Genomic DNA, 25,946 nt, shown 5'->3' on the forward strand with positions numbered 1-25,946 from the left:
TTGCTGTTGTTTCTCCTCTTATTTCATTGTGTGTGTGTGTGTGTGTGTGTGAATCCATTATATGTGTATGTGTGTGTATGCAGTTCTTGTTCAAGAGTCACGATGAACATTTTTAAATGCTGTGTTATTCATGTTATGTTAATTTTGGAAAAAATTAAGAAATGATGCATAAAAAAATTGTTAAAAAAATAAAAATAATCTACATTAAATACTACGTTGGCTTTTTTCTTTGGTCAGTTAGAAATATTAAGAGCTCTGGGTATGTGGATTGATGAAAATTATGTATTTACCGGTATTCATATTTTTTTTTCAAAGCGATCGTTTATATAAATAGCGTAAGAACTGAGTAAGAAAGGTAACTCTAGATTCAAAAAAAAGAAAACGCCAAAAATTTACATCAGCATTATTCAGCAAATTTTGGGCTTTCATCTTAGGCAATAAAACCCGAAGAGCATCACATTGGAACAAATCGCACATTATAAATGTTCTGTTCCTGCAGAATTTGCATCGCACGGAATGACACTAGCTTGTTAAAGACTCTTTTGGGTGAAAAAAAAGTTGTTATTGCAAAACGTGTGATTCACCCCGTGCAGTTTCGTAAAATGATTTCGTCTTTATTATTCAACTACATGAATTGCATATGGTATGCATGTTGCGTTTTATTTTCAATAAATCTGTACAGGCTATTTGATGGTGCATCTAGATGATGAGATGGCTGTAAATCTCTTTACTTTTTTTAAACGGCGGGTCGGTGATATGGGTTAAAATTACTGTATATAGTTTATACAATATACAGGCACGTAGCATCGGGGGTGGAAGGGGGGGGGGGGCTGCCCCCCCCCCCACCCCACTTTTTTTGCGCAGCGAAGATTTTTCTCAAATTTACATATAAAAAATTGAATTAAGATGGAGCCCCCCCCCCTCCCACTTTAATGGGACCATGTAAAAATTTGAATTGAAAATAAGGAAATACCGGTAATCATGAAATTGAAGTTAAAAGTATACTACTTTCCTCGCCCACCATGCAGCCTCTGCGACATAATATAGACAGTTACGTCATAGACGGACAAGTAACCATGACCTGGCCTTTTGGCGCTCTTCGCCGATCAATTAAAAATAGTACACGTATTTCGTGCCACACTTACTTATCCACCCACCTTTACTTGTGTACAAACCACAGCTCTTTTTGTCGTCTTCAGATATTTACCTTCGCAGCGATATATTTTTACAGTATTAACTGTTATTGAAAACCGTTGTTGCACTGAGAGGGTGAGAACAATTTGTTAGAGCATGATGAAAACTCTTGTTTTTATTTTACATGTAATGCGTTTTAATAAAGCACCTTTTGCCAAATGAGACTTATCAAAACATGTACAAAGATTACAAACAAAAATTAGAGATAAAACACAAAGACACACGCAAAAGAAACAAATAAAAACTAGGGAAACGTCCATATGATGAATAGTTTTTCTTGTACATTAGTATGTTTATAAAATGTACAGTATGTCTTTTTGCAAAGGTCTCAATTTATGTCAAGATATGATGACAACCGGTTTAATTGTTGTTGTTTTTTTTATTTGTGCCAGATAATTGAAATATCCGGAACATCTTATTTGCGACTAAATTACTTGAATTGCAAAATAAAGTGAGATAATGTTGAAGAGAAGGTCAAGGAAAGGGGAAAAGAACAGATTTTTTTTTCATAAACAACGTAGTATGAAGTTCCATAATAATATTTAGTAACAGTTCCTTCGAAAATTAGGCTAACCTGAAATAAGGAATAGTGAAGTCAAGATCAAGGTTATAGAAGCTCAAGGTCAGTAAATTATGACACAATTTCATTACTTTCTTCTATAAATGAGATATGTACATGTATCAATTTTATCCATACAATTTTTAAAATTTGAAGATTTTGTTCATTTCCGCACGCAAACGATCTGATTAAACTGAACCCAAAACAACAACAACAACTACAAAAAATCGTTTGCGCTGCAAAATTCTTTTTAATTCCATTCGTGACTGTCTTTGCAATAATTAAAAGTTCAAAGGTTGATGACAAGGTATACTCATGTCAACATTGGGTTTCTTCAAGTAGGAAACTATGGCTATCATATTTCTGTACTGGTCACCATAACGCTCTCGTAGCTGAGACTTTGGTCAATGGTGTATTCGTCCGGCGGCAGGAGTGAGTCCTGCTTCTGTTCGCCCTCCTCTCTACAATATGACAGATGCGTGAGCTTGCTTGGTAACATTTTATTTCGGGAGTTGTGCATTATTCAGTTCAGTTCAATTTATTGACAAAAACTACATATACAAACAGTATACAAATACAATTAGTACATAATTTTCTTATGTTAAATGCATTACGTATGAAGTTACAAATATATTTCTTGTTGATTTAACATCTGCTGAGTTAAAAATTTTATAAGATATATAAATGCGTTTTTAAAAAGTTAACAATATTCACTTCATAGTTGTTAAAGAAGACATACAAATAAAAAAATGATAATCATCTTCAACAACAGTGTGACAATACAATATCTTTCGTCCCTTGGAATAATAGGGCTACAAAATCTTCCAACCTCTATCTGTAATTTGCGTGCAATTATTCTTAATTGAGTAAAAAAAGAACGAATTTTCTTGGAAATGGAAAATAATTATTTAAATGCGCATCCGGTTGATAAGAATGCTATTAAATGGTTTTAAAATGATATATTGTTGAATCAAAGTTGAAGTTGCACATTATTCAAATACACATGCAGTTAATAAGAATGACACCAAACGGTTTTGGAATGATGTATTGTTGAATCATATAGGAATGTGCGGTGACTCAGTTTTCATGGAATTTGTTGGCACCCTTACCGTCGAAATGACATCCTCAGTGAGCACAGTCTTTAACTATCTCCATACTCAGTTCACGAAATTACCTCCCCCACGAACCTTTGAAAATTGCCCAAAAACCCAACCACCCCCCCCCCCCCCCCACACCCAACAAAAAAAAATTGATTTAAAATTGTGGTCTCAAAACTTCAATAACAATATTAAATCAAGGAATACATGTATGCGAAATATCAAAGGAATGTAACTTCCAATTTCAACACTCTTGGAATATTATGACATTGTTTGGTCAATTTCAGATCTTACTTAAATAGTTTTTTAGGAAAACTTTCCACTGTATGTGCGGGATCTGCGAATGTCTTACCGGTAAGTTCATTAATTATTTTACCTGGTCCCGTCGTCACAAAATTTACCAATCCCTCAACTCTAATTCTTAATAGAAATGTGCATAAAGGGGCCAAGACTCGCAATTGAGGCTGAGTATTGGCTTTTGGAAAATTTGTGACGACGGGGCCTGTTTTAAATCTTTGTTACTGATATTGCGGTGTGTGACACTTGATGCGCCAGACTTATAGTTGCTGTTGCTGTCTCAAACAATATTATAGATGAAGAATGACCCCGGCCAAATTGTATGCTTTCGCGGGCCCTTATTTTTTACTGGTGATGTACTCGAAGCGAAATTTGTGGGGTTGTTGCATTGTAACTTACCGCCACTCGGTAAATAAACAAAAAATACAACATTAGAGTTTTCTATGTCAAACTAAACAAACAATATTATTTCTTACTATTACCCTTATATAAAAAATTAATGTAGTTCAAGTGGATTTTTACTTCTGGCTTCTTGTCTTTCGTGCGTTACTACTTCGTATTTAATACACGTATAAATATTGCATCTTTTTATTTGTCATGCAATTTAAAAAATATATATATTCATGGATAATAGATGATTAAACCAGTTGAACTGTATACGAACATGAATAATTTCCTTTGATAAATGCGGTATTATTTATGAAGCGCTATTTAGTATATAGAATAATTAGAATTTCCCATTCGAAACCAAGAGGCCATGGATCAGGCTATTTTCATTTTGTTTTTTTTTTTTACTAGGTATATTAAAAGTTCACCTTTTTCTCAGTGATAACTCCTTTTATCTATAATTCATTTCTTAAATTAACTTGATGTGGAAACTTAAGAAAAAAAATTAACTGATCTCCCATCTTATATTTTTCAGTCAATAATAAACCCGCTTACTGGTATATATATAAGCAGATATCATCTTTATAACCTACATTTTTTTTCATATTCCTATTCACATGTTCACACATTACATTGATCTTTCGACGTCATCATGACATACTTTGATCAAAAGGACAGGTGTATTCTTGATTAATACTTCCCTTCACGTACGTCACTGGAATTTAGTTCATGAGGTTTGTTTGTCAAAAAGATCAATATCTAGATTTAAAAACATTATTCTGCTAAGCTAACATAATATAGCGCAACACAAAATTTTTATAAATTCTATTCTCAAAGTGCATCTCCAGTGGTCTTTGTATTTTTTAGGGGGCTGGGGAGTGTTGTTTCTCGCGATTTTATACCGTGGTGTTGAGGGAATACTGCAAACGATTTCATCAAGTATCAACGGATATTTTATCAAGAGGCAGTGACTATGTGTCCATGCATATATACCGTATATACTATATATACCATGTAATTTTTCATTCGACTACTAAAAAAGTGTATTGTATTCATTTAGTTAAACAGAATAAGTGCAGGCTACACCATGTTACACAATAGCTTAAACAAAGATAACAAGATTTTTCCTGATTTTTATCTAGGCGCTCTATATTGTACTTGATTTTATCAAAAAGCCCTGTAGTGTATCTGATTTTATCCAAATGCCATGTATTGTACCTGATTTTATCCAAACGCCTTCTATTGTACCTGCTTTTATCCAGGCGCCTTGTACCTGCTTTTATCCAGATGCCAGATTTTATCCAGACGCCCTGTATTGTACCTGATTTTATCCAGACGCCCTGTATTGTACCTGCTTTTCTCAAGATGCCCTGTAATTGTACCTGATTTTTTCCAAACGCCCTGTATTGTATCTGATTTTATCCAGACGTCCTGTAATATACCTGATTTTATCAAGACGCCCTGTATTGTACCTGATTTTATCCAGAAGCCCTGTATTGTACCTGATTTTATCCAGACGCCCTGTATTATACCTGATTTTCTTCAGACGCCCTGTATTATACCCGATTTTCTCCAGACGCCCTGTATTGTACCTGATTTTCTTCAGACGCCCTGTAGTGTACCTGATTGTATCCATACACATGTATATCCTGTATTGTACCTGATTTTCTCCAGACGCTCTATGTTATACACTCTCCTAGCCTCGTTGATTGGGTATGCCCAAAGAAGAAGAAGGGCCACCAGGACGAATATGACCGGCCCGGGAACCACCAGGAGGCGCAGGGCAAGCCCCACGTCTTTAGACTGGTCACAGGCACCACTCACGTAACCACCCAGTCTACAAAGAAATCACTCGGTCAGTTCAGTTGAAGTCTATGTATATATTACTATCAAGTTTTAAAAGTCGTATTTTTATGAGCAACATTTGAACTCGGCAGTTTTCAAAAAAGACTATATAAATGCCAAATGTATATTTACATCTACCTATTTTATAGTATGATTTCCTATACTTCTTACGGAAACTTATAGTCAATTCAGAGCTCTTTAGAAACAGCCAAACTGAAATCTACACGCCCCGTTTTTCATTTGGTCGAAATCTACAGTGGCTGAAACTGACAGGACTGAAATCGACACGCCCTGTTTATCGATTGGTCGTAACTTACAGCGACCTAAGAAAAATCACGGACTGCCCGAAATAATCATAATGATGTCAGACTCAAAGTCTCACAGGAGACGATTTGGCTGTTTCTTTCAGCTAACGTACTTATGTACGTTAACAGTAATTTAGTGAATTTTACTTACTTATTAATTAGTTAAAAGAAAGACGTAAATATAAACAATAAAATGCTTTCGTTGATGATTCATGCGGATTATGAGGGTAACAATCACTGCAGAAATAACCCGCTAACTCGGGTTATGTAATTTTTCTGCAATGTCGCCACCTTCCTATCCCGAATGAATCACCAAAGAAAGCATTTTATTGTTTAAATGTACTTTTAAAGCACCAGATCAATAACGTGGTATTCAAAACTCATTTCCACATGAATAGTTAGTATACAGTGTAAAGAATTTTGCAGCTATTTCATTCGCGAATCTTTTCTGGAAAAGAGTACATTATATAAATAGTGCCTGTTTGGGAAGGTAACAGTTGAAATAGACACCCCCAAGGAAACCATAGTCAACCGACGCGAAGCGGAGGTTGACAATGGTTTTCGAGGGGTGTCAATTTCAACTGTTATCCTTCCAAACAGGCACTATTTATTTTATTATACTGAATGTCTTAATTTTAGAGAATTTTTTACTGCTTTTATATAGAAATGACGTGAATTCTACGGTGAACCGTACGCGCATAATTTACGCGCATGTAACAATTTGTTGTGTTACCCGTTGCTATTTTTCTATAGGTGTGTTGCTACCGCTGAGGGTAATATAACGGCTTATCATCTGCGTCTAAACCAATCAGATTTCAGTATTTAACACGAAAGTATAATAATAATATTAATTCATAGTGTTCCGTATTACGTATGAATGTGCACTATACGATAGTCTTCAAAACGTAAAACTTTAGGATTCTGGTGTAAACAGACGGACAGACAAAACTAACTGTAGCGCCACCTGCGATATCCCTAACCCTAGGCCCGCCGCTAACTTGTTAAAGAAAACGTAAAAGGAGTAGAAAATGGCGTCTTTTCTTTCTCCTGTGGAGATCATGAATTCATCAATCACATCAGGCAGCATTGACCTACAATAGAATATATACCCTGATAAGGCTGCTCGTTTCCTCATTAAAAATAACTTATTTCATTAGATTTATCCATAACCATAAGTATTAAAGTCATTTATGAATTCATGTACAGAAGAAATCCTATATTTTGTTTCTCTTTTAAAAATTTGCTTAATTGCATGTGCTTCCTCTTTAATCTTACCAGGGCAACAGTAGCGCAACAGCTATACTGAACCCCGCCAGTATCAGAATAGGTATGTAAACGTAAACATTGTCTTCTACATACAGCTGCGATACAAGTATGGGTATAAATATCTGAAAGTGATCAAATAAGTTGATGTAAATGACAATTGTAGAAATCCGCTGACAGTGACACGAACAACTCTCGACACGTGTCATGTAGTTATCGTTCATTCTTGTTCCATTACATGTATACATGTGTCATGTTTTTTACAATCACTTTCGACTCAGTTTTTTTTTTTACATGTATGTGCCATGCATCTTTGTTTATTTCAACTCCACATGTCATGTATCTTTTGTTTCTTTACATGCATGTATAAAGTATCTTTGTTTCTTTACATGTTTGTGCAATGTTTCTTACTATCATTCCAGCTGCGAATGCCGACTTTTTGCCAAATTTCTTCAAAATAAATTGCCATATTGGCATTGATGCTATTGAGGAGACCTTGTCAAAAAACAAAGAGAAAAATTAAACCAATCATCACTTTTAAACAAAAATATGTATCAATCATCGGTTATTCACCTTCACCATTTTTTTTTATTTACATATTTCAAGGTTTGTCAAATTCAAAGTGCGCCATGAAATGTCGTCTGTATAAAGATCGTGACTTGCGGTGTGCACGCATTGCTTAATTACATATACATACTTGTACATGCAATACTAAAATTAATAATCTTGGCAGGTGCGCAACTCACCAGTAAAATGATGATGAATAAGGAGAAATCGTCTCCCAGATCTAGACTATGAGTACAAAATAGGGCCAAGTTTCCTTGAACAATCTTCAAAATAATGCTGATGATGATAAAAATAGACCAAACCAAAAAACCCAAAACAAACACACACGACATACAATATGTATCAAATAACATGTATGTACTCTACCATTCTCATAAATATCTAATTATAATCTGGACAGAGCACAGCTGTCAGTCGACCAAGGAATCAATGTTTGAACGTTTAAACTTTTTATTCCAAAACATCTCATATATCTTTAAATATTTTAGTTTTTCACTGATATTACAAAAATATTCCTTTTAAGAGAACCATTGAAAAAACATCAAAACGGTCTCATTTATCATTTTAAAAAATACTGATCATATCTATTTCATTATACATTTATTCTATCAAAACTGAAACTTAGTAATACGTAAAAACATGCTTCGTACAGCAATAGCCAGTGAGAGAAAGAGAAAACAGAGAGAAAGACGGACATAGGGCGGAAAAGTCAGTACTGCACGAAGGCCCGTCAGAAAACCGTCGCTGTGTCCTTCAATCACATCTAAAATAAAAAAAAACAACATATTTCAATTTCTTAACTATATATTTAATACTTTAAAAAACTAGAACATATCAAAATGATGCATCGTAGAAATATATATGTGTACTTTACTTGCAATAGAATATATGATGTGGAATTTTTTCAAATAAAAGCATGTAGTCGGGAAAAATTACTTTAGAATTTAGTTTTCTGAGTATATACCATCACACTCTTTCGTTCCCAAAACGCAGACGACAGAGCAAAAAACGCACGTGGCTATGACGACAATGGAACCCTCTAAGTAGGACCTCTTCTGCAAAACATCACGAAAAAACCTTGGCTTCTGGACGACCATGACCCATGTCAGAGTATCTATCTAACCTAATTACAGATGAATTAATGGTACTGCAGGTAAAATCTCAGTCATGCAATAAACATTTCAGATCTCTAGTATATCGGTCGGGATTTGTGACATTTATGTATTTTTAGAAAATAGCGGAAATATAAACACTACTTTTTGGAATTCGTAATCAAAGATGACTCTGCACGAATAATAATGACTTAGCCGCAGATTTCGTTGTTAATCAGAAGAAAAAAATACTTCATCGTTCAATTGTTCTGGTGCCACTGTTGAAGATTCTTCTCCATTCTTGGCGCAGTCGCCTGCAACTCTCGTAGAATTCACAAAAACACCTTGCACTGTAGCAGCCATGAGAACGCCCAAAGCTTCAAAAACCATTCCTACGATTCAGATTTAGATATATTTTAGTATATTGTATGGTCGGAAACGCATATGTTCACCAAGCGTATGGGAGACTGGTGGGTGCATATCGATTCTAGCAGTTTAAGGTGGTATGGGACACCTCCATATTGTGACTTACTTCCGATCGAAATAAACAATAAAACTTTTACCTTTCCCAAAATTTTAAAACATTCTTTGGTCAAATATTGTAAAACTTAAAAATTTTAAAACAGTGATAATATTTTGATTATTGTCTACTAATATCCACAGTAATATCGACAGGTGTCCCATACCACCTTAACTATACTTGTGTGGTTTGAAATGAGATGACCATTGCATATACTATAAAATTACGGCATAGAAATTGTGATATCTTTGACATGTTAACAAAGAAGCAGATAAAGAGAATGAGTATATATAAAATGATATACATGTACAAAACATTAGCTCAACAGTGATAATTGGTTATCTGTACACACTGTAGGCTGTGGCAGAGTCCCTCTGTCGCTGGTCCTTACTTATGTACATCGTCATGGCAGTATATGGTACATGTATTCCCTGGGAAAATATAGGTTTCTATTTTAAATTCTGTTACTTGTTGTTGAAATACGGTTAAGAATAATAAAAACATTTTGATGCAAAGAGACCTTATAATATACCAGAGAGACCTGAAAACTCACCGACAGGAAACCTTGAAATAGGCAGTACCACGTGAAATACCAGGCGACCTTAGCCTCCTCGCTAAAATCCGGCACGTACCAGAGGAAAAAATACGCCACACAGGCCAGAGGGGTGGAGAGGAGAATCCTGTGAGAAATTCGTTACTACATGTATCTTTTGAAAAGCAGTTTAAGGTGCAAAATTCTTCTGGTCAAGTTGCTGTATTATAAATTACGAAAGCCCATTGACCTTATTTTCGTATAGGTAAAAAAAAATTTCGCGAATAAACGCAAAACTTTCGCAAATTAAAGTGGAACTTTCGCGAATAAATGCGTTATTTTTGGTAATTAACGCGAAAATGAGCTCAATGGGCTTTCGAAAAAAAAAAAAGAGACCCAGGGGGAAAATCCAAATTGTAATTCTAATATATACATGTGTATTTATATGTACATCCAATCTCTACATACAGAACAGGGGAAGTTTTGAACCAACACATTTTTTGTTTTTACTTTTAAATCATTAGTTATGGAAATGAAAGATACGTGATTTAACGTAATCAGATTTATCTTTCATTATGATGTAACGTAGATGTGAAGACGACGACATTTCATTTCGCCTACCATGGTTTAAATTGCCCAAACCGGGTCCTTGTTCTGTTGACGAAATAGCCACACAATGGGTCGGTGATGGCGTCCCAAACTTTACCCCCAAAGACAATTATGGCGACGTAGGAAGGACGAAGCTGTTATAAATGTAATAAAACAGTTGTCATAATTAAAAAAAAAAACGATGATAGAATCTTAACGTATATAACCTCTTGTCAGCATTAAGATGATGATGATGGTGATGATGATGATGATGCATCATAGCACTTGGCGGGTCAGAATGAGACAATGACAATAATAAAAATCTTTTAAAAGGCGGTGATAATTGCGGTTACACTGAGACGAATTGATTTCTTTGAATTAATTTTGAAATGTTACCAACATATGTGGTTTATTAACAACGTGGTTTGTTTGGAATGACTGCCAGACATTTCACTTGAAGGATATTACATAGTCATTTTTCTGAGAAATTGAATGAAATCTTTGAGGGATAAGTCGTCGACCCGAGTCTGTCGCTAGGTCTGAATTTCGTTTGTCATTGCTGGGAAGAAGGTGTGGAGATAAACTTTTAAAAGGAATGCACGTATCGAGATATCATTTCTTCTGATCTCGTTTGTTTATATTCAGGAGTATCTATATATATATTAGTATTTAGATAGAAATTCCCCCAATCAGCACAGTATTGATTTCTTATCTATGCTCATTTAGACGTTGGAGATGGTCTAAATAAAATTTTCAGTCGTCCAAAAACCAGAGTTGATAAAAAAGACGTAGTCCCCCCCCCCCCCCCCCCACACACACACCCTTCCAAAAGGGTCGGGCATTGTAGATGATTACAAGTTCTCTATAGTTAAATATGTCAAATGCAAATTTCATTTCAATGACATGTACATGTATAAATAAATAGAAATTTTTTATTGTACCTCTGCAACTTCTAGTAAGAATATGCTCAGGAAAAAGTTAATGACTGTGTTGGTGATTTGATAGGGAGGTCCTCCTATGGCGTAACACAGTTTCCTAAAGAGAGGCACATGTTGTGTTGTGACGTCATCGCCGGCTAAAAGAGACTGCTGCTCGTTCTGTGAAGAAGGAGTATGACATGCAATATGTAATCAAGTTTCTGTGAAGAAGGGGTAGAACGTAGAATATGTAATCACGTGTCCGTGAAGAAGGAGTAGACGTACAATATGTAATAACGTGTCTGTGAAGAAAGTAGGACGTGCAATATGTAATCACGTTTCTGTGAAGATTGAGTAGAACGTACAATATGTAATCACGTCTCCGTGAAGAAGGAGTAGGACGTGCAATATGTAATCACATGTCTGTGTAGGAGTATGCAATATGTAACCACGTATCTGTGATGTAGGAATAGGACATGCGATATGTAATCACGTTTCAAAGATGAATGGAAAATATCAGAGGAGGGAAATGAAACTGGTTTGTAATAACCTTGTCGTCGGCCATCCTTATTATCCTCGATCAGTCACTGTACAACCTTCAAGAAACCATCCCTCAAATACAAAGAGTGAAAAACGCTTCCAAAATTAAACTACACATTACAGCAACTCACATAGAGACCTATATGATACAATCAGATCTGACTTGAGCTATGACTCGCTGCTTGTTGATAACGGTTATCAACAAACAAACGTAAGATAGGATTTGTTAGGCGCCGGGTATTGATGATTGTATATTATCTCTTTATATGGCAATGTAATAAGCGTACGTCATATCTTGATCACGCTTCATGCCCACATTATCATCGTCAGTTAGTGATTTCTAATTCAGCATTCCATTCCCCCCTCCGAGGAACATGGTGTGGTACTTTATTCTTTTGAGAAAGGAATTACGAAGGTAGAGAAGAAAAATGTAAATGGCCCATCCATTCAGAAACACACACAAAAATGGATACTGCTTCGTTCGCCTCCATCATGATTTAATTTCCTATGATACAATTTTTCATATTGAAAAAAAAAATACAATCTGCCAAACATAATCAACATTCCATTTTTACTGTCTCTGGCTTTTCAATATTTTCGGTTGTCATCACAATCGCTGGAAGCTCAAGCATGACCAGTCGAACACACGCTTACCGACAGTACCACTCGGGTGTTTTCCCCATGGATCGATGTTTATACGGACGCAATCCTGGGACCATTCGGCATACCGGTATATCCTTTCTATCCACGTCCTTTACAGTCATGGCCCGGTATTTTTCCTTCTGACCCAGGGACGTAGCATGGGGGGGGGGGGGGGGGGGCAGGGGAGGGGAGAGCTGCTCGCAGCAAAGATTTTTGTTAAATTTACATATAAAAAATTGAATTATCGTGGAGTCCCCCCCTCCTCCCCACTTTTTTCGGGAGTATGTAAAAAAAAAATAACGAAATTAAGCTAGAAAATGAAGTTATAGGTAGACTACGCTACCCCACCCCCTCTACGGAATAGGAGTTTCATGATTTTGGGAATTCACTTTTTTTTTGGCTTGTCTAGATTTTTCTCGATGAGTGTGCCCCCCCCCCCCCCCACTTAAAAAAACAATGCTACGTGCCTGTGGCCGATAGACATTAAAACGTTTTGAAGTTTTGTCGTCATCTCTTGATTATGTGAGTCATCTCTCTCTTTAGAAAGGGATCTTGTTAGGCTTTTAAAGCAATATGAGCTGTATTTCTTAGAATTTTATTTTGCTGCAAAACCCTGCTAGTATGTTAAGTTTGCATGTAACTTAAACTTTTATGATAAATAAGATTTTAAAAATCATTTATTTTTGTCAGAAGAAAGATTTCTCTTTTAAGGAATATAAAGGAGATCAATTTTTGTACGGGACGACAATGATCCAAGTTTTCTTCAATTAAGGCTTCTTAACAGCTTTTCCAACAAAAATAAGGCTCACGGAAATTAATAAACCATGATATTTTTTGTCATTTTAGTAGAAAATAACATTTTTGTGAAAAAAAAATCAGCATGAAAATTGCAGCTCAAATTGCTTTAACTAATTAAAGTTTCAAAAATGTACATTATACTTGGACAGCTGGTATGTAAACCTTGTTGGACCAACTTAACGTTTTTGGTATAAACTAGGAGTAGAAAATTAAACAAAAATTGGGGATCTTTTGTCGCAACTGTGCATTTAACTTGACCTTTCTGCATTGAAAGTGCAACTTACAGATAAATCAGTTTTCCCTCTATAATTTTATAATCGGAATGAACCATGGTATCATATACATGTACAAATTTAGTCTACAATATATTTGTATTAAATAAAATTAAAATAATTATTCTGAAAAAGTTCACAATTTCACCCCCTAATTAATATTTTGACGTTTTTGTAATAATACAACGCTGTTTTAAGTCATTAACATTTCAACATGCAATGAAATCATGTAAAAGTCTCAAACTTTTACTCAAATTAAAACCATTTTAACAAGACCTTGGACTTTCGGTTGGAGGTAGCTATCTATTTCTTGCGTCAAAACAAATTAAAAATGACGCGGTTTCAAGCGAAATATGCACCGACTGCGCAAGTCTTAGCTCAAAAGCCAGACAAATCTTGTTGATTTCAAATAGCGATGGATGAGTAGCCAGCAGTGAAATAGACAGGCCTACGTTACAATGCTGTTTGACACAACTACCCAAAGTTAAGCTCTTGTTAAAATGGTTCTATAACATACTTGTCAGACAAATCTTATAAATTCAGGAAAAAAACCTAAAAGTATGGGTCAATAATGTAATATTTTAGAAGCCAATTTTAGGCAAAATTGAAGTTAATTTTTTCGCAGAAACAAGTGCTTGTAGTACCACAAAACTTCGATTTCGAATGTTAATTAGTTTGGTTAATTATTTCATTTTGATCTGGCATCCTGGCCGTATGTTGTTTTTGTAAAGATTGAAATTATGATGGCAAAAATGAAGTTCATTTATAAAAGCAAAAATAAACGTTCATTATGAATAATTATTCGCGTTATATTGCAAGTAAAACGTGTTTATTCTCAAACATTTTTCGTTTATGCTTGCGAACACAATTTATTCATAAGCTTCAAAAATGTGCTAAAAATGTGTTCTTTAGCTTCGAAAAAGTGCTAAAAATGTGTTCTTCTATACGATTGTGATTTTGAGAGCGTTTGTAAGCATTCGTTCGTTAAACATGATATGAGTGGAAAATCAGTTAATTATTTGTTCTTTCTCTCTAATTAAATGTACAATATTAATTTTGTTTTTCAGTCAATTGATATCTTTAAAATATAAACGACGTCTCTCGGTTTTTATCATATGCATGGAAAACTTAAATTTATTTGAATTTGGTAATTCCATCCGACCGATGGATCTTCTGTGGTGCATGTATTATTTTTTACCTACAGATACACCTGTAAAAAGAAGTAGATTTAACATGATTGACTGTTTTTTTTTGGGAGATGAGGGTCTTGCTCAACACCGTGACGCCATTGTTTAATTAAAGAATTAGTAGTTAGTTACTTATCTGTAAGTAATTATAATAGTTTGAAAGCGGCTGTTTTTCAAACGGTAACTATATTTTAAATACATGTATGTTACAGTCTCACTCCAAATCTTCAAGGTCTAAGTTACCACCCTAATGTTAAAGGAGAAGACTATGACCTGATCTTAACCTGACCTTGTTACAAATGATTCCGAAAGGTCAAATATAGCTTCATATCATTTTTTAATACAAAGCAAATGAAAAGATTCCTTCCTCAGTTAATTAATGGACAAGCTGACCTTATGATCAATATCTTAACGACTCCTGCTATTGAAACAATAATATATAATATAATAATAATTATAATATCCTGTATGGGTACGTGTATCATGCTCTCTGTTTCATTGGGGCTGACATATTGGAAACCACGCAGACATTAATTGGCGCGTCCTGATTTGTCACCATGGTATGTCTGATTTCCTAATGAGGATCGACTAGCTAGAAGCACACAAGTCATAAGCAAACACATAAATGAATAGTTTAAGGAAATAAAATTCATTGCAGCAACACGTGTTCTTTTTACTGTTACTGATGGACTGATTTAAACAATCTATGGATTGGTCTTAATCACACGACCGCCCAGGTTTTAAATCAGAATTGGCCGTTTGATAGTTAAACCCTAGAGAAAAATACTATATAGAAAACTGATAGAAGTACATATATTTGAGGACTAAATTGTTTGATTTTGATCTGAAATAAAAAAAAGATTATTCCATTCCAGAAAATTATGAACTTGTATAATGTAACGGTATGTGCTAATTAGTCAGACACCATCTTTTCCCCCAACTATAATGCATACATGTATTTCAATTGAACAAAGGGGAATAACTGACTTCAAAGTAGAGTACAAATCATTAAACACAAAGTCTAAACTAATGAAGATATGTAAACTCTGTAAGTTAACAACAAACCTAAGATCAATACTAGTACAAACATCATGCCTGCTGCATGCTAATCTTTACTACCGGTACCTACTCGGTTTAAAAGTGAGTTGGGAGGATTTTTAAAGAATACCAGTAAATGCTGATTCACTTTATAAGCAAAAGAGACCCACCCTAACAACATGTATGAGACTCAAAGAGTGTATTCAAATGATTTGATGCATGTATCCTATTCTTAAAATTTGTTAAAGTAAACATTAAACTCCTGTTAACGGTTTTAATATCATTTGAACTGCACTAAAAACAAACAATATATCATTCAAAATAATTTAATATAAAGTGGCACAATGGGTTTCGTCATCTTGTATCATATAGATAAAAGAATGTGATACACTGTTCTGTATTGAAGGTTATTTTAGTGAGATGCTAATTTTGACTTATTTTTGTTGCTAAAGTCAAATTTGACAAATCAAAATAAGGTGCATGTGTCCTTTTAAAGTGGAATATAATAAAAATGCCAAAATTACACGACTTTAAATAAATGCAATACTCTATTCTCTTCTCTGAAAAATTCATAAAAGTTAACACTTGCCAAAATAACCCCTTAAAATTGTAAAAAGAGAAACCATTGACACGTCTCCATAAATCAAAATGGATGGCAGAACATCATGTATTAATACTGACAAATCATTCATCTGACATAAATCCTAAATGAACAGCATAGCATAAAACTGCTATATTTGTAGAAATAACGTTTGGTAATAAAGCACAGCAAGTGAGTACGAGCATCCAAAACATCAAGTATCTTTGTGACTAGGAGGAATCTCTACAGTTCCGGACCATTCTCCGGAACCTATCCGCTGAGGAAGGTCGGACAGGCTTGGCTGAACTTGGGGGAGTTACAATGTGTGGTGAGGCAGCCATCACACTAGAGTTCTTGGTAGGTGGTGTCACTTTCACCATCCCAACTAATCCCTGCTTATTCATGTCTCCATGGGGGCCACTCAACTTGTCTGTTATTTGGGCACTTAAGTCATGTGACACTTTCATAGGTCTAATCTTGGGGGTAGTGGTCTCGCGTGAATTGTCTGTTTTTGTTCCAGTCGGGCTGTTTGCTCTTCCTGGAGGACTAGATCCTGACATGGGACTCGTGTTCTTTATCCTAAAGGAAGACACTTGTGGGGAGGGAAGTTTCCTGTAATCACCAAGACCGTGTTTTAAAGCATCTTCAGTAATAATGAAGAATAAAAATCATTCATCCAACAATGTGCGATATTGTTACAAACTCAAAGCAGAAATGTACTCACTTGATGGAGTTCACTGGAGAAGGCCTCATAACCGCAGGTTGTGGAACCACACTGTTTGACAACATCTCCTTTTCCATTTTTGATCTTTCAACCTGCAACTCTGAAATAAATTTGTGCATATTTTTTAAACAATCTGCTAAATGCCCAGTAGTGGAGAGAATTTTTACATAATTACTAAAATGCATTTTCACAGTATGACCAAGAGAGCTCTGCCCTCACACCAAATCCTTTGACCCAAGAATCATGAATTTCATCATTGTTATATTATCTGCTTAACTTGTCTGCTAAATGCCCTGGAGTAATTAAAGAAAACAATTTTCAAATGTTGCAACAATTTTTAAAGAGAGTGACACCACAGGAACATGGCATTATATATTTTTCTCATATAAATAAAAAAAAACATACCCCCTACCTATATAATGTAAGGGTGTATTTTATTATTAATAGAATCATAATGTGAGGTGCCTGTGAGTGCCACAGATGACCTTAAAATGTTGACTTTTCGGGGGGCCAAAATTAAATCTTATCATATATAGTCTATTAGCATTTTTTGTCTGGATTAAAATTGTGAAATACTTATAATTGATAAAACCACTCCACAGAATGTTACATAAATATGATAATTTTTCAGATGCTGAATTTCTAGAGAATTGCAATTCCAACAGGCTGATTATCTATCAGGATGTATTTGGCGGTAGTTACCGGCAATGGTTGGCTCCCTGGAATAGGTACCCTGTGTCTCAGCCCTGTACATTGCCTCCTCATCCAAACATTCATACAGAAATTGAATGTCTCTAAGAAGAGTGCTGATTTCATCCTCTAAATACTCCCTGTTAAAATTTTTCTTACAATTTATGATAAATCATTAATTAAAATCAATCACAAAAATTATCTGATAATAATTTGTTTACTTCACTCGATCAGACAAAAGTTAAGGTTATAAGATTTGCAAGTAGTTCTAAACAATGCATTTTTGTGCCATGATTTTTGACACATATATTACTTGAGATGTTGAACAACTTCATCAAACTTGAGGTAATTCAGCTTGTCGGTCATGGATTCAATTTCTTCACTGAGAGTTGAGGCAGCAGATGCTCTAAATTACAAAAGAAAAATACAATAGGGTTCTAATGTAGATTTAAACATAGGTAATCACAGATTACAAAGCTCACCGAGACGAGACATCACCCTTATGAGACTTTACCTTTAAGAGACCACCTTTATCATATTAAATGAAAATCATACTTTATGATCTTGGATATTCATGGATTCTGTTTTGACACAATATCGTATATCATCTGTTAAAAAATTGTATGATAATCATATGTCCATATGTTAATCAATACAATAATATAAAATTAAATATTGCATCCTATCATATCAACAAAATATATCATATAATACAATAAAATACCATAATAAACAATGATGAGATATAATATTGTAACGTATAATATGACATTGTATTGTGTTAATAATTATTGTATTTGATTAAATAATACAATATTATATTATATATAAAACAATATAGTATTATATTATAATATCACATTACATAATAACATTGAAACATATGATATTATATAATATAGTATGATACTGTATCATTTTTGATACATAATATGATATTGTATCATATGATACATTATTATGTGATAAAGTAATATATAATATAACACAATATTATATTATACATATTGTATCATATGATACAATAATAAATTTTACAATATCATTCAATACAATTTCATGTGATGTGATAATACATCATATTATAAACCAATATCATATTATACAATATCGTATGATACAATATTATACAATATTACAGTATCATATTATACAATTTCATGTCATATAATTCTATATTACAGAAACTAATATCATATTATACAATATTGTATGATACAATTTTATAGAATATACAATATTGTATCATAGGATACAATATTATTTTTTGCAATATCTTATGTAATAGTATCATGTTATAAAATAATAAATGAATAATACAATATAACATTATACAATATTGAATCATAATATACAATACTATACATAACGATATCATGATACAATATCATAACATAAAATATCAAAAAATTGATAAAATATCATATCGTATCATATAACTTTTTATAATATTACATATGATATTATATTGTATCATATTAAACAATATTGTTTCATACCATACAATACTATATCATAGGAATCATGTTGTTTCATTTATCAACAAACACATCTATCTATCGAGCAGGTTTGAGCGAGGAGATTTTTTAAAGCATCCTTGATAATGGAGATCAGGCTATGCATCTGAAGCAACCTCTACGTTTCATTTATAATACAGTTAAATCAACTATGCAAGTTATCATCTATAAAAATGTGACCTGTTCCAAAAAAACTAAACCTCATCTAGCATCCGAAACCTATGGCTCAGATTCAGCACTCAAGCCTGTCAGGTGCATCAGTATACATACAATGTAAGACGCATCTCCATGCAAGTTTGGTGAAGTTCAGACCAGTTATAACTAAGATATCATCATCAGAGGGCACTAGCAATTAAAACAACCTTTGGCTCAGATTCAACATCCATGCCTGTCAGGTGCATCTGTATCATAAGACACACCATCCATTCAAGTTTGGTGAAGTAAGGGCCTGTAATAACTAAGATATATTTATTAGCATCCTTGATAATGGAGATCAAGCTCTGCATCTGAAGCTTCCTCTGTGATTCATTCATATCACAGTTTAATCAACTATGCAAGTTTGAAATAGTACTATTATCTATTAAACATGTGACCTGTTCCAAAAAACTTAACCATATCCAGCATCTGAAACCTATGGCTCAGACTCAGCATTCAAGCCTGTCAGGTGCATCAGTATCAAAAGACGCACCATCCATGGAAGTCTGGTGAAGTTAGGACAAGTAATAACTAAAATATAATCATCAGAGGGCACCTGTTTCAAAAACTTTAACCAGCTCTAAAAACCTTAACCTCCTCCAGCATCTGATACCTATGACTCAGATTCAGCATTCAAGCCTGTCTGGTGCATCAGTATCATAAGACGCACCATCCATGGAAGTCTGGTGAAGTTAGTACTAGTTGTAACTAAGATATAATCATCAGAGGGCACCTGCAACAAAAACTTTAACCAGCTCTAAAAACCTTAACCTCCTTCAGCATCTGTAGCCTATAGCTCAGATTCAGCACCCAAGCCTGTCTGGTGCATCAGTATCATAAGACACACCATCCATGCAAGTTTGGTGAAGTACGGACCTGCAGTAACTTGCTATCAAAGGGCACCTGCAACAAAAACTTTAACCTGGTCCAACAACCTTAACCTCCTCCAGCATCTGAAATTTAGGACTCAGATTCAGCACCCAAGTCTTTCAAGTCCATAAGTAGGTCCAGATGCATCATCCATGCAAGTTTGGTGAAGATAGGACAAGTAATAGCTTAGATACAGGACCTGCAACAAAAACTTTAACCAGGTCCGGACACCGACGCCGAGGCCGAGGGTATAGCATAAGCTCCCCCTGACTTCGTCTCGGTGAGCTAAAAAGGATACATGCATTGAATTAAACTGTCTTTCTCTTGTCCTATATCATAGGCTACATGTAGTAATGGTATAGATGGAGTCTAAATACCCTCTTCCTTCATTATATGATGTTCAGCATTATTCTTAACATACTTAACATAACAAAATAAATCATTCAGAATTATTGTACTTAGCTTGCCTTTATTTTTCATCTCAAGAGTGCAGCATATTGAAGATTTGTACTGATATACAGATTATTAACATAAGTTCCACTTTTTTGAGAAATGTTGTGAGGTTAAACTACATTGGTATACATGTATACTGTTATTTGCACATTCAATCTAATAATTCACTCACCATGATTTACAGAACTAAAATTCATATTAGCACTGTCGTGTATCCGCGCCGGTAGTGACATGTTTGGACAACGTGAAAATGGCGTATCCATTGCAAAAACAATAAGTGTTGTGTCCTTTTTTCTATCGACAACGAGGTAAATACTAATTAAAATATCGTAATAGTCGTTCATATTTTTCTGAAGGTGTTGCAGTTGAAAAGAGTGTGCGTTATTTTAGTTCATCGTTAATAAAAACGACTTATTTGTAGAAAAATCAATCGATAACGTGTCATTTTAACGCTAAAACCAAGAACTATTTCTAGATTACATAGATAATATAACACATACTAAAAATCTGAAGCAGCCAAAATTAATTTAAAACATTACATTAACCAAATAAAATAAAACCGATGTCTTTTTAATACATTAATATGTATAAAAATAGCAAGAACTTCATGCACCTGCTAAAGAAGTAGTACGGTTTGGATAAATAAATTATTCCGGTTTGGATGCTAAAATATAAATTGTGCAAATGGTACGGTTTGAATAATTTAAAGTTATAGCATTTTTGATATTTTAGACATAAAGGGAGCAGTTTGCATTTTATCGGTGTGCAACCGAAGATACATCTTTTTAAAAAATAGTGGGTCATTCAATTACACAGCATGCAAAAGATGTATTTAAAGTCATGTGAAAAGAACTTAATATACAGACGATGTATTTTTCTTTCCTGTCCGACATTTTTATAAACGTGATGAAACCAAAATACTTCCACATGGTCAAAGGGAATGAAAACTGGATTACTAAGTTCATTTCTTTAGGCAAGCATGTTTTTTTTTCCTCTGATAAAATGGTATATTTAGTATATAATTGATCAGAAATTTATTATTTAACGAATAAGGAATCATTCTTTGATCGAATATCATGAGTTGATTATTTTGGTCGGGGCGTGGTCAAACCCAATAAAGCTCGAAACGAAATTACACCTCACAATATCGACAGAATGATTCCTTATTACTTATATTAATTTAATTCATAGCAATTGTACTTTTAAATATTTAATTTGAATAAGCAAACGTCATTTGAATTTATTGGACTGAATATGAACAAATTGATACTTAGTGTTATCACATAAAAAAAAACACTGAAAAATGTAAATATAGTTATATCAATTTTTTTTTAACTAACATTTCAAAGGAATTCTTTCTTTAATTTTAAATTATAAGGAAAATATGAGTTGAAACATGAGGAACACAATTAAATGTTAAAAAAAAAAAGTTTTTCACTTTTAACCTGAAAAGTTATACATCATATTAACACCTTAACAGATAACTATCTACTACTTTTATTGCAAGCGACTACATGTATATGATGTGTTTTTTAGTTATTCTGAAATGATATTTATAATCGTGAAGTAAGTTGATCGGAGAACGTGCTTGGTAATAATATTATGAAAGTGAGCCTCGTTTACATTCAATACCAAGCCTGAACATCGCTAGACAAAGAAAGTTCTACAACTATTTCACTCCCAGTGATATAATACAAAGTCCATAGATGTCTGCCAAGTCATATATTTACTCTTTTGTTAGATATAGTTTGTCCAAAAAATTCAAGTGATGACGAGACCTAAGTAAACATCGCCATTTTATATGTACATTTATTCAATCATGATTCTCACCAGAAAATCAAAACGATAAAGATGTACGACAGTATCTATGTATATCAAGAAGTTTTGGTGACTCATGCGGGAAATGAAGGTGGCGTTACCGCAGAAAAAGTACAAAACCCGCGTTAGTATTTAACATGAAAGTAAAATGATAAAAATTTCATAGTTAAAAATTTGCCAAAGCGCAGTTTGCTGTTGCAAAACCAAAAAGTTGTTTGGGAACGTGTCAATTTTTAATTTAAAAAAATATACAAGTATGATGTTCGGTAATTTAAATACTCTGTATCAAAAGTGAATTTTTTTTTCATTTTCATGAAACCCATATCAGGATACCAATAGTTAAAAATATCCACGTTATCACGGTTTGTTCTGTGCATTGTATCTATATATTATATCGTTTCAATTTTAAAAGAGAAAAAAAAATATGTGTATCATTAGATGATTTTACAGACATTAAACTTTTTAAAGTTGGTACATAATTCTGTATTTGACTGATCTCTTTTGATTTTTTGACGTTTTCACGTTTAAAGGCGACAACGTTATAGAAGCATAACAATTGAAACTGTCGTAAACACACGTTTTTTGTGTCGGTAAAGATTTTGGTAAGGCTGAATCTTTCGAAATTAATATCGATGGAATGATCATACAACAGACTTAACATATCTGTAAAGCGCTCTGTATGCAATTTTTATCCGCGGCCAATTGCAAGTTATTTGAAGCGGTGTAAAATTGAAATTCAAATTACGGTATATTAAGTTTTGTTGGCTTAAATGCACAAGTCTTTAACGTGTATGTTTATTTTTTTAAACAATGTGACTTCATATGTCTATCGGATGACGATATCCATAATATTGAGTGAGGGCATGTATATCGCACAGTAGCGATGCTATATCCCCTTCGCGAGGGGATAACAAAACGAACTGTTTACACTCACATATTAATTACATCCACACCGTATCAGATACGTATCCAAACCGTTCCTATTTTGAAAAACAAGGTCATCCAAACCTGTTCCGTTGTTCACAATTAATGGACATAAACTGCATATTTACATAATCTTAACATAAACTTCGTAGAACTTAAAAGATTTTATACACTTTTAAATAGATCTGACGATCTTTTTCATGTAAAAGTAGACAATGTAAGACTTAAATAAAACGAAAACTTATGAAGAAGCAAACGGAACCACCATTTTCACTTTATCCAAACACGTCACTACCGGCGCGGATACACGACAGTGATTAGGCTAATAGCTGACATATTTTCCAGATTACCTATCACTGCCTGTAGGGGTACAAATCATAGGAGTGTCCCTTCCTTCTCTAGACATGGCGGTGGAGGGTCGGGAACCCCGAGCTGTGCCAGGCCCTAAATCATACATACAACGTAATGTCATAAAATTTTTTATATCACTCTTACATGGTGAAAATAGAATCAAAATGTAATTGGATTCTAAAAGTGTACTGTTTACATTGAAATTTCAGCAAAGAATTTTTTTTTACACTATATGCATTGATACTATGTACACATTCACACTTGAACTAACTTTTGTTTCTTTTCATTTCTTCAAGAAACAAAATCATGCATTAATCATTAAAATTCAGTGCAGTACCACTGTGTATTGTTTCCACTTTTAATTCATGTAATTATTAAAACACTAAAGGGGCATGGTCACAATTTTTTTCTCTACAGTTTTACTTCTCCAATTTTTATATTTATTATGCTTAAATAACTACTGGTATTAGGCACATATATTTGGCAATAATTTTCAATGGTCAGTCAAAATTTTACCCTCATTTGTCAAGTTATAAGCAAGAAACAGAGCTCACAATTCTTTGATATGAAAAAAATTGAAATAGAAAGGTGAAATTTGGAAAAATTTTGACCATGTATGTTTAATATTTACAGCATTTTAAAACATTTTGTTTCTTGTTTTGAATAACTCACTGCTGACATCCATGGCATAATCTAGCACAGTAGTGTTATGTCCTGTTGCTAGGATCCTCTCAGGGTTACTGCATTAGACAAAAACATTCTACCGGTAAATTAAATTAATTAATCACACAAACAAAATAGCTACGAAATGTATCAAGTAAGAATTATTGGTTTATGACATGTATCAAATGTTTATCAATTTTTAGTGCCCTTCACACTGCTTCTTGTCTACTAATTTAATTTAGACTAATTGGTATATGTACATGCAAATTATAACTGAAACAAAATCATGTAAAATCTTGGCTCCAAATATGCTAATTAATGTCTTGGCTAATCTGACAGTTGAAGAAGACTGCACTTAATTTTGTGTGTAGTAACTTGTATATTTACAGTATGATACAGAGTTGTTCTGCATTCTATTTTTAAATTGGTTAAAGTGCTTTTAAGCATGTTCAATCATTAAAACTGAAGAAAATAAGGCTTTTAGACCCAGAGCCCAGTATCCCTTCCAGAAATGATCCTTACAGCCCTTGTAATCTGGATTTCTCTTTGACATTTTCCAGGAAGAATTGAATTTCTTGCACGAGTCTGTCTCTCAGTCCAGGAGGTTCAGGCAGCTTTTCTTTACAATTTTCATTAGTTTCATCTCGATAGTCTCTCCAAATATCCAAAAGTGTGTCAATCTATAATTCATTATGAGTAATAGTAATGACATATATATGCATATTTGCCAACGGCAGCACACATCATGGCATGCATGACAGAATTATAAATTGAATGTTATATTACCTCAGTTCTGAGTTCTAGGCTTTGATCCACTAAAGATTCTCCGAGCATCCCCTTAATCTCTTCATGTTCATGTATTGGAATGTGTTGTTCTACAATACTCCATAGGGACACTGGAGGCTCATAAGCATTCAGATCAAAATTTGGCTCCATGTATACAATTTAAGAAATATCTCCAAGTCACATCCTGAGAAGTCTGTTTACCAAAAAATGAAGATTTTTAGACAAGGCACAAAAAGCAGTAACATTGCAAATATTTTAAAGAGATAGGTGGCATCTGTTCGATCATCACACTTATAACTGTATAATCTTGCTTCTGTTGATATTTCTATATCTAAATTTACGTTGATTGACAATAATAGAAAGTATATCATACATATAATCTTCTAATGATTCATAAATTTGTTAATCTTTGACTCATTGGAAATTTTGAGATGGTTTCCGGAATGTCTGGCCGCCATTTGTTTACAGGTCGTTCAGGACGACCGCTAGCAGACGATTGATATTTCACCTCATACATTAGTAAACAATCAAATCCATTGTACGGTTGCTTTAAAATCATACTTACAAATACATCTTTTGTTTCTATAGCCTGTATTTAACCCCTTTGTCCAAATAAATTATACTTATCCATCTGCCATGTTCATTGCAAACGTGAAAACCGGAAACGTTTAATCATACGATTTCCGAAATGAATCAAAAGCAAATGATACGTGGAAAAAAAGTTTTAAATAAATAA

General features: G+C 33.8%; 1 protein-coding gene across 1 annotated transcript; it reads right to left on the bottom strand.

The window, feature by feature from the left end:
• Positions 1-1,292: 1,292 nt before the first annotated feature.
• Positions 1,293-25,855, bottom strand: LOC128166857 (sodium-dependent lysophosphatidylcholine symporter 1-like). Its single transcript, XM_052832287.1, has 22 exons — positions 25,776-25,855; positions 25,211-25,403; positions 24,947-25,104; positions 24,434-24,501; positions 23,761-23,854; positions 17,947-18,039; positions 17,646-17,773; positions 16,944-17,043; positions 16,477-16,831; positions 11,187-11,342; positions 10,279-10,400; positions 9,679-9,805; positions 9,478-9,556; positions 8,858-8,997; positions 8,479-8,569; positions 8,165-8,277; positions 7,694-7,777; positions 7,359-7,442; positions 6,960-7,072; positions 6,638-6,775; positions 5,195-5,371; positions 1,293-2,214 (listed from the first exon to the last, which is right to left on the bottom strand). The coding sequence occupies exons 2-22, from the start codon at positions 25,358-25,360 to the stop codon at positions 2,109-2,111; spliced, it is 2,676 nt and encodes an 891-aa protein (XP_052688247.1). The 5' UTR covers positions 25,361-25,403; positions 25,776-25,855; the 3' UTR covers positions 1,293-2,108.
• Between the last annotated feature and the right edge of the window lie 91 nt (positions 25,856-25,946).

Source organism: Crassostrea angulata, chromosome 10 (genome assembly GCF_025612915.1).
Source record: "Crassostrea angulata isolate pt1a10 chromosome 10, ASM2561291v2, whole genome shotgun sequence".
In the NCBI taxonomy this organism is placed as follows: domain Eukaryota; kingdom Metazoa; phylum Mollusca; class Bivalvia; order Ostreida; family Ostreidae; genus Magallana; species Magallana angulata.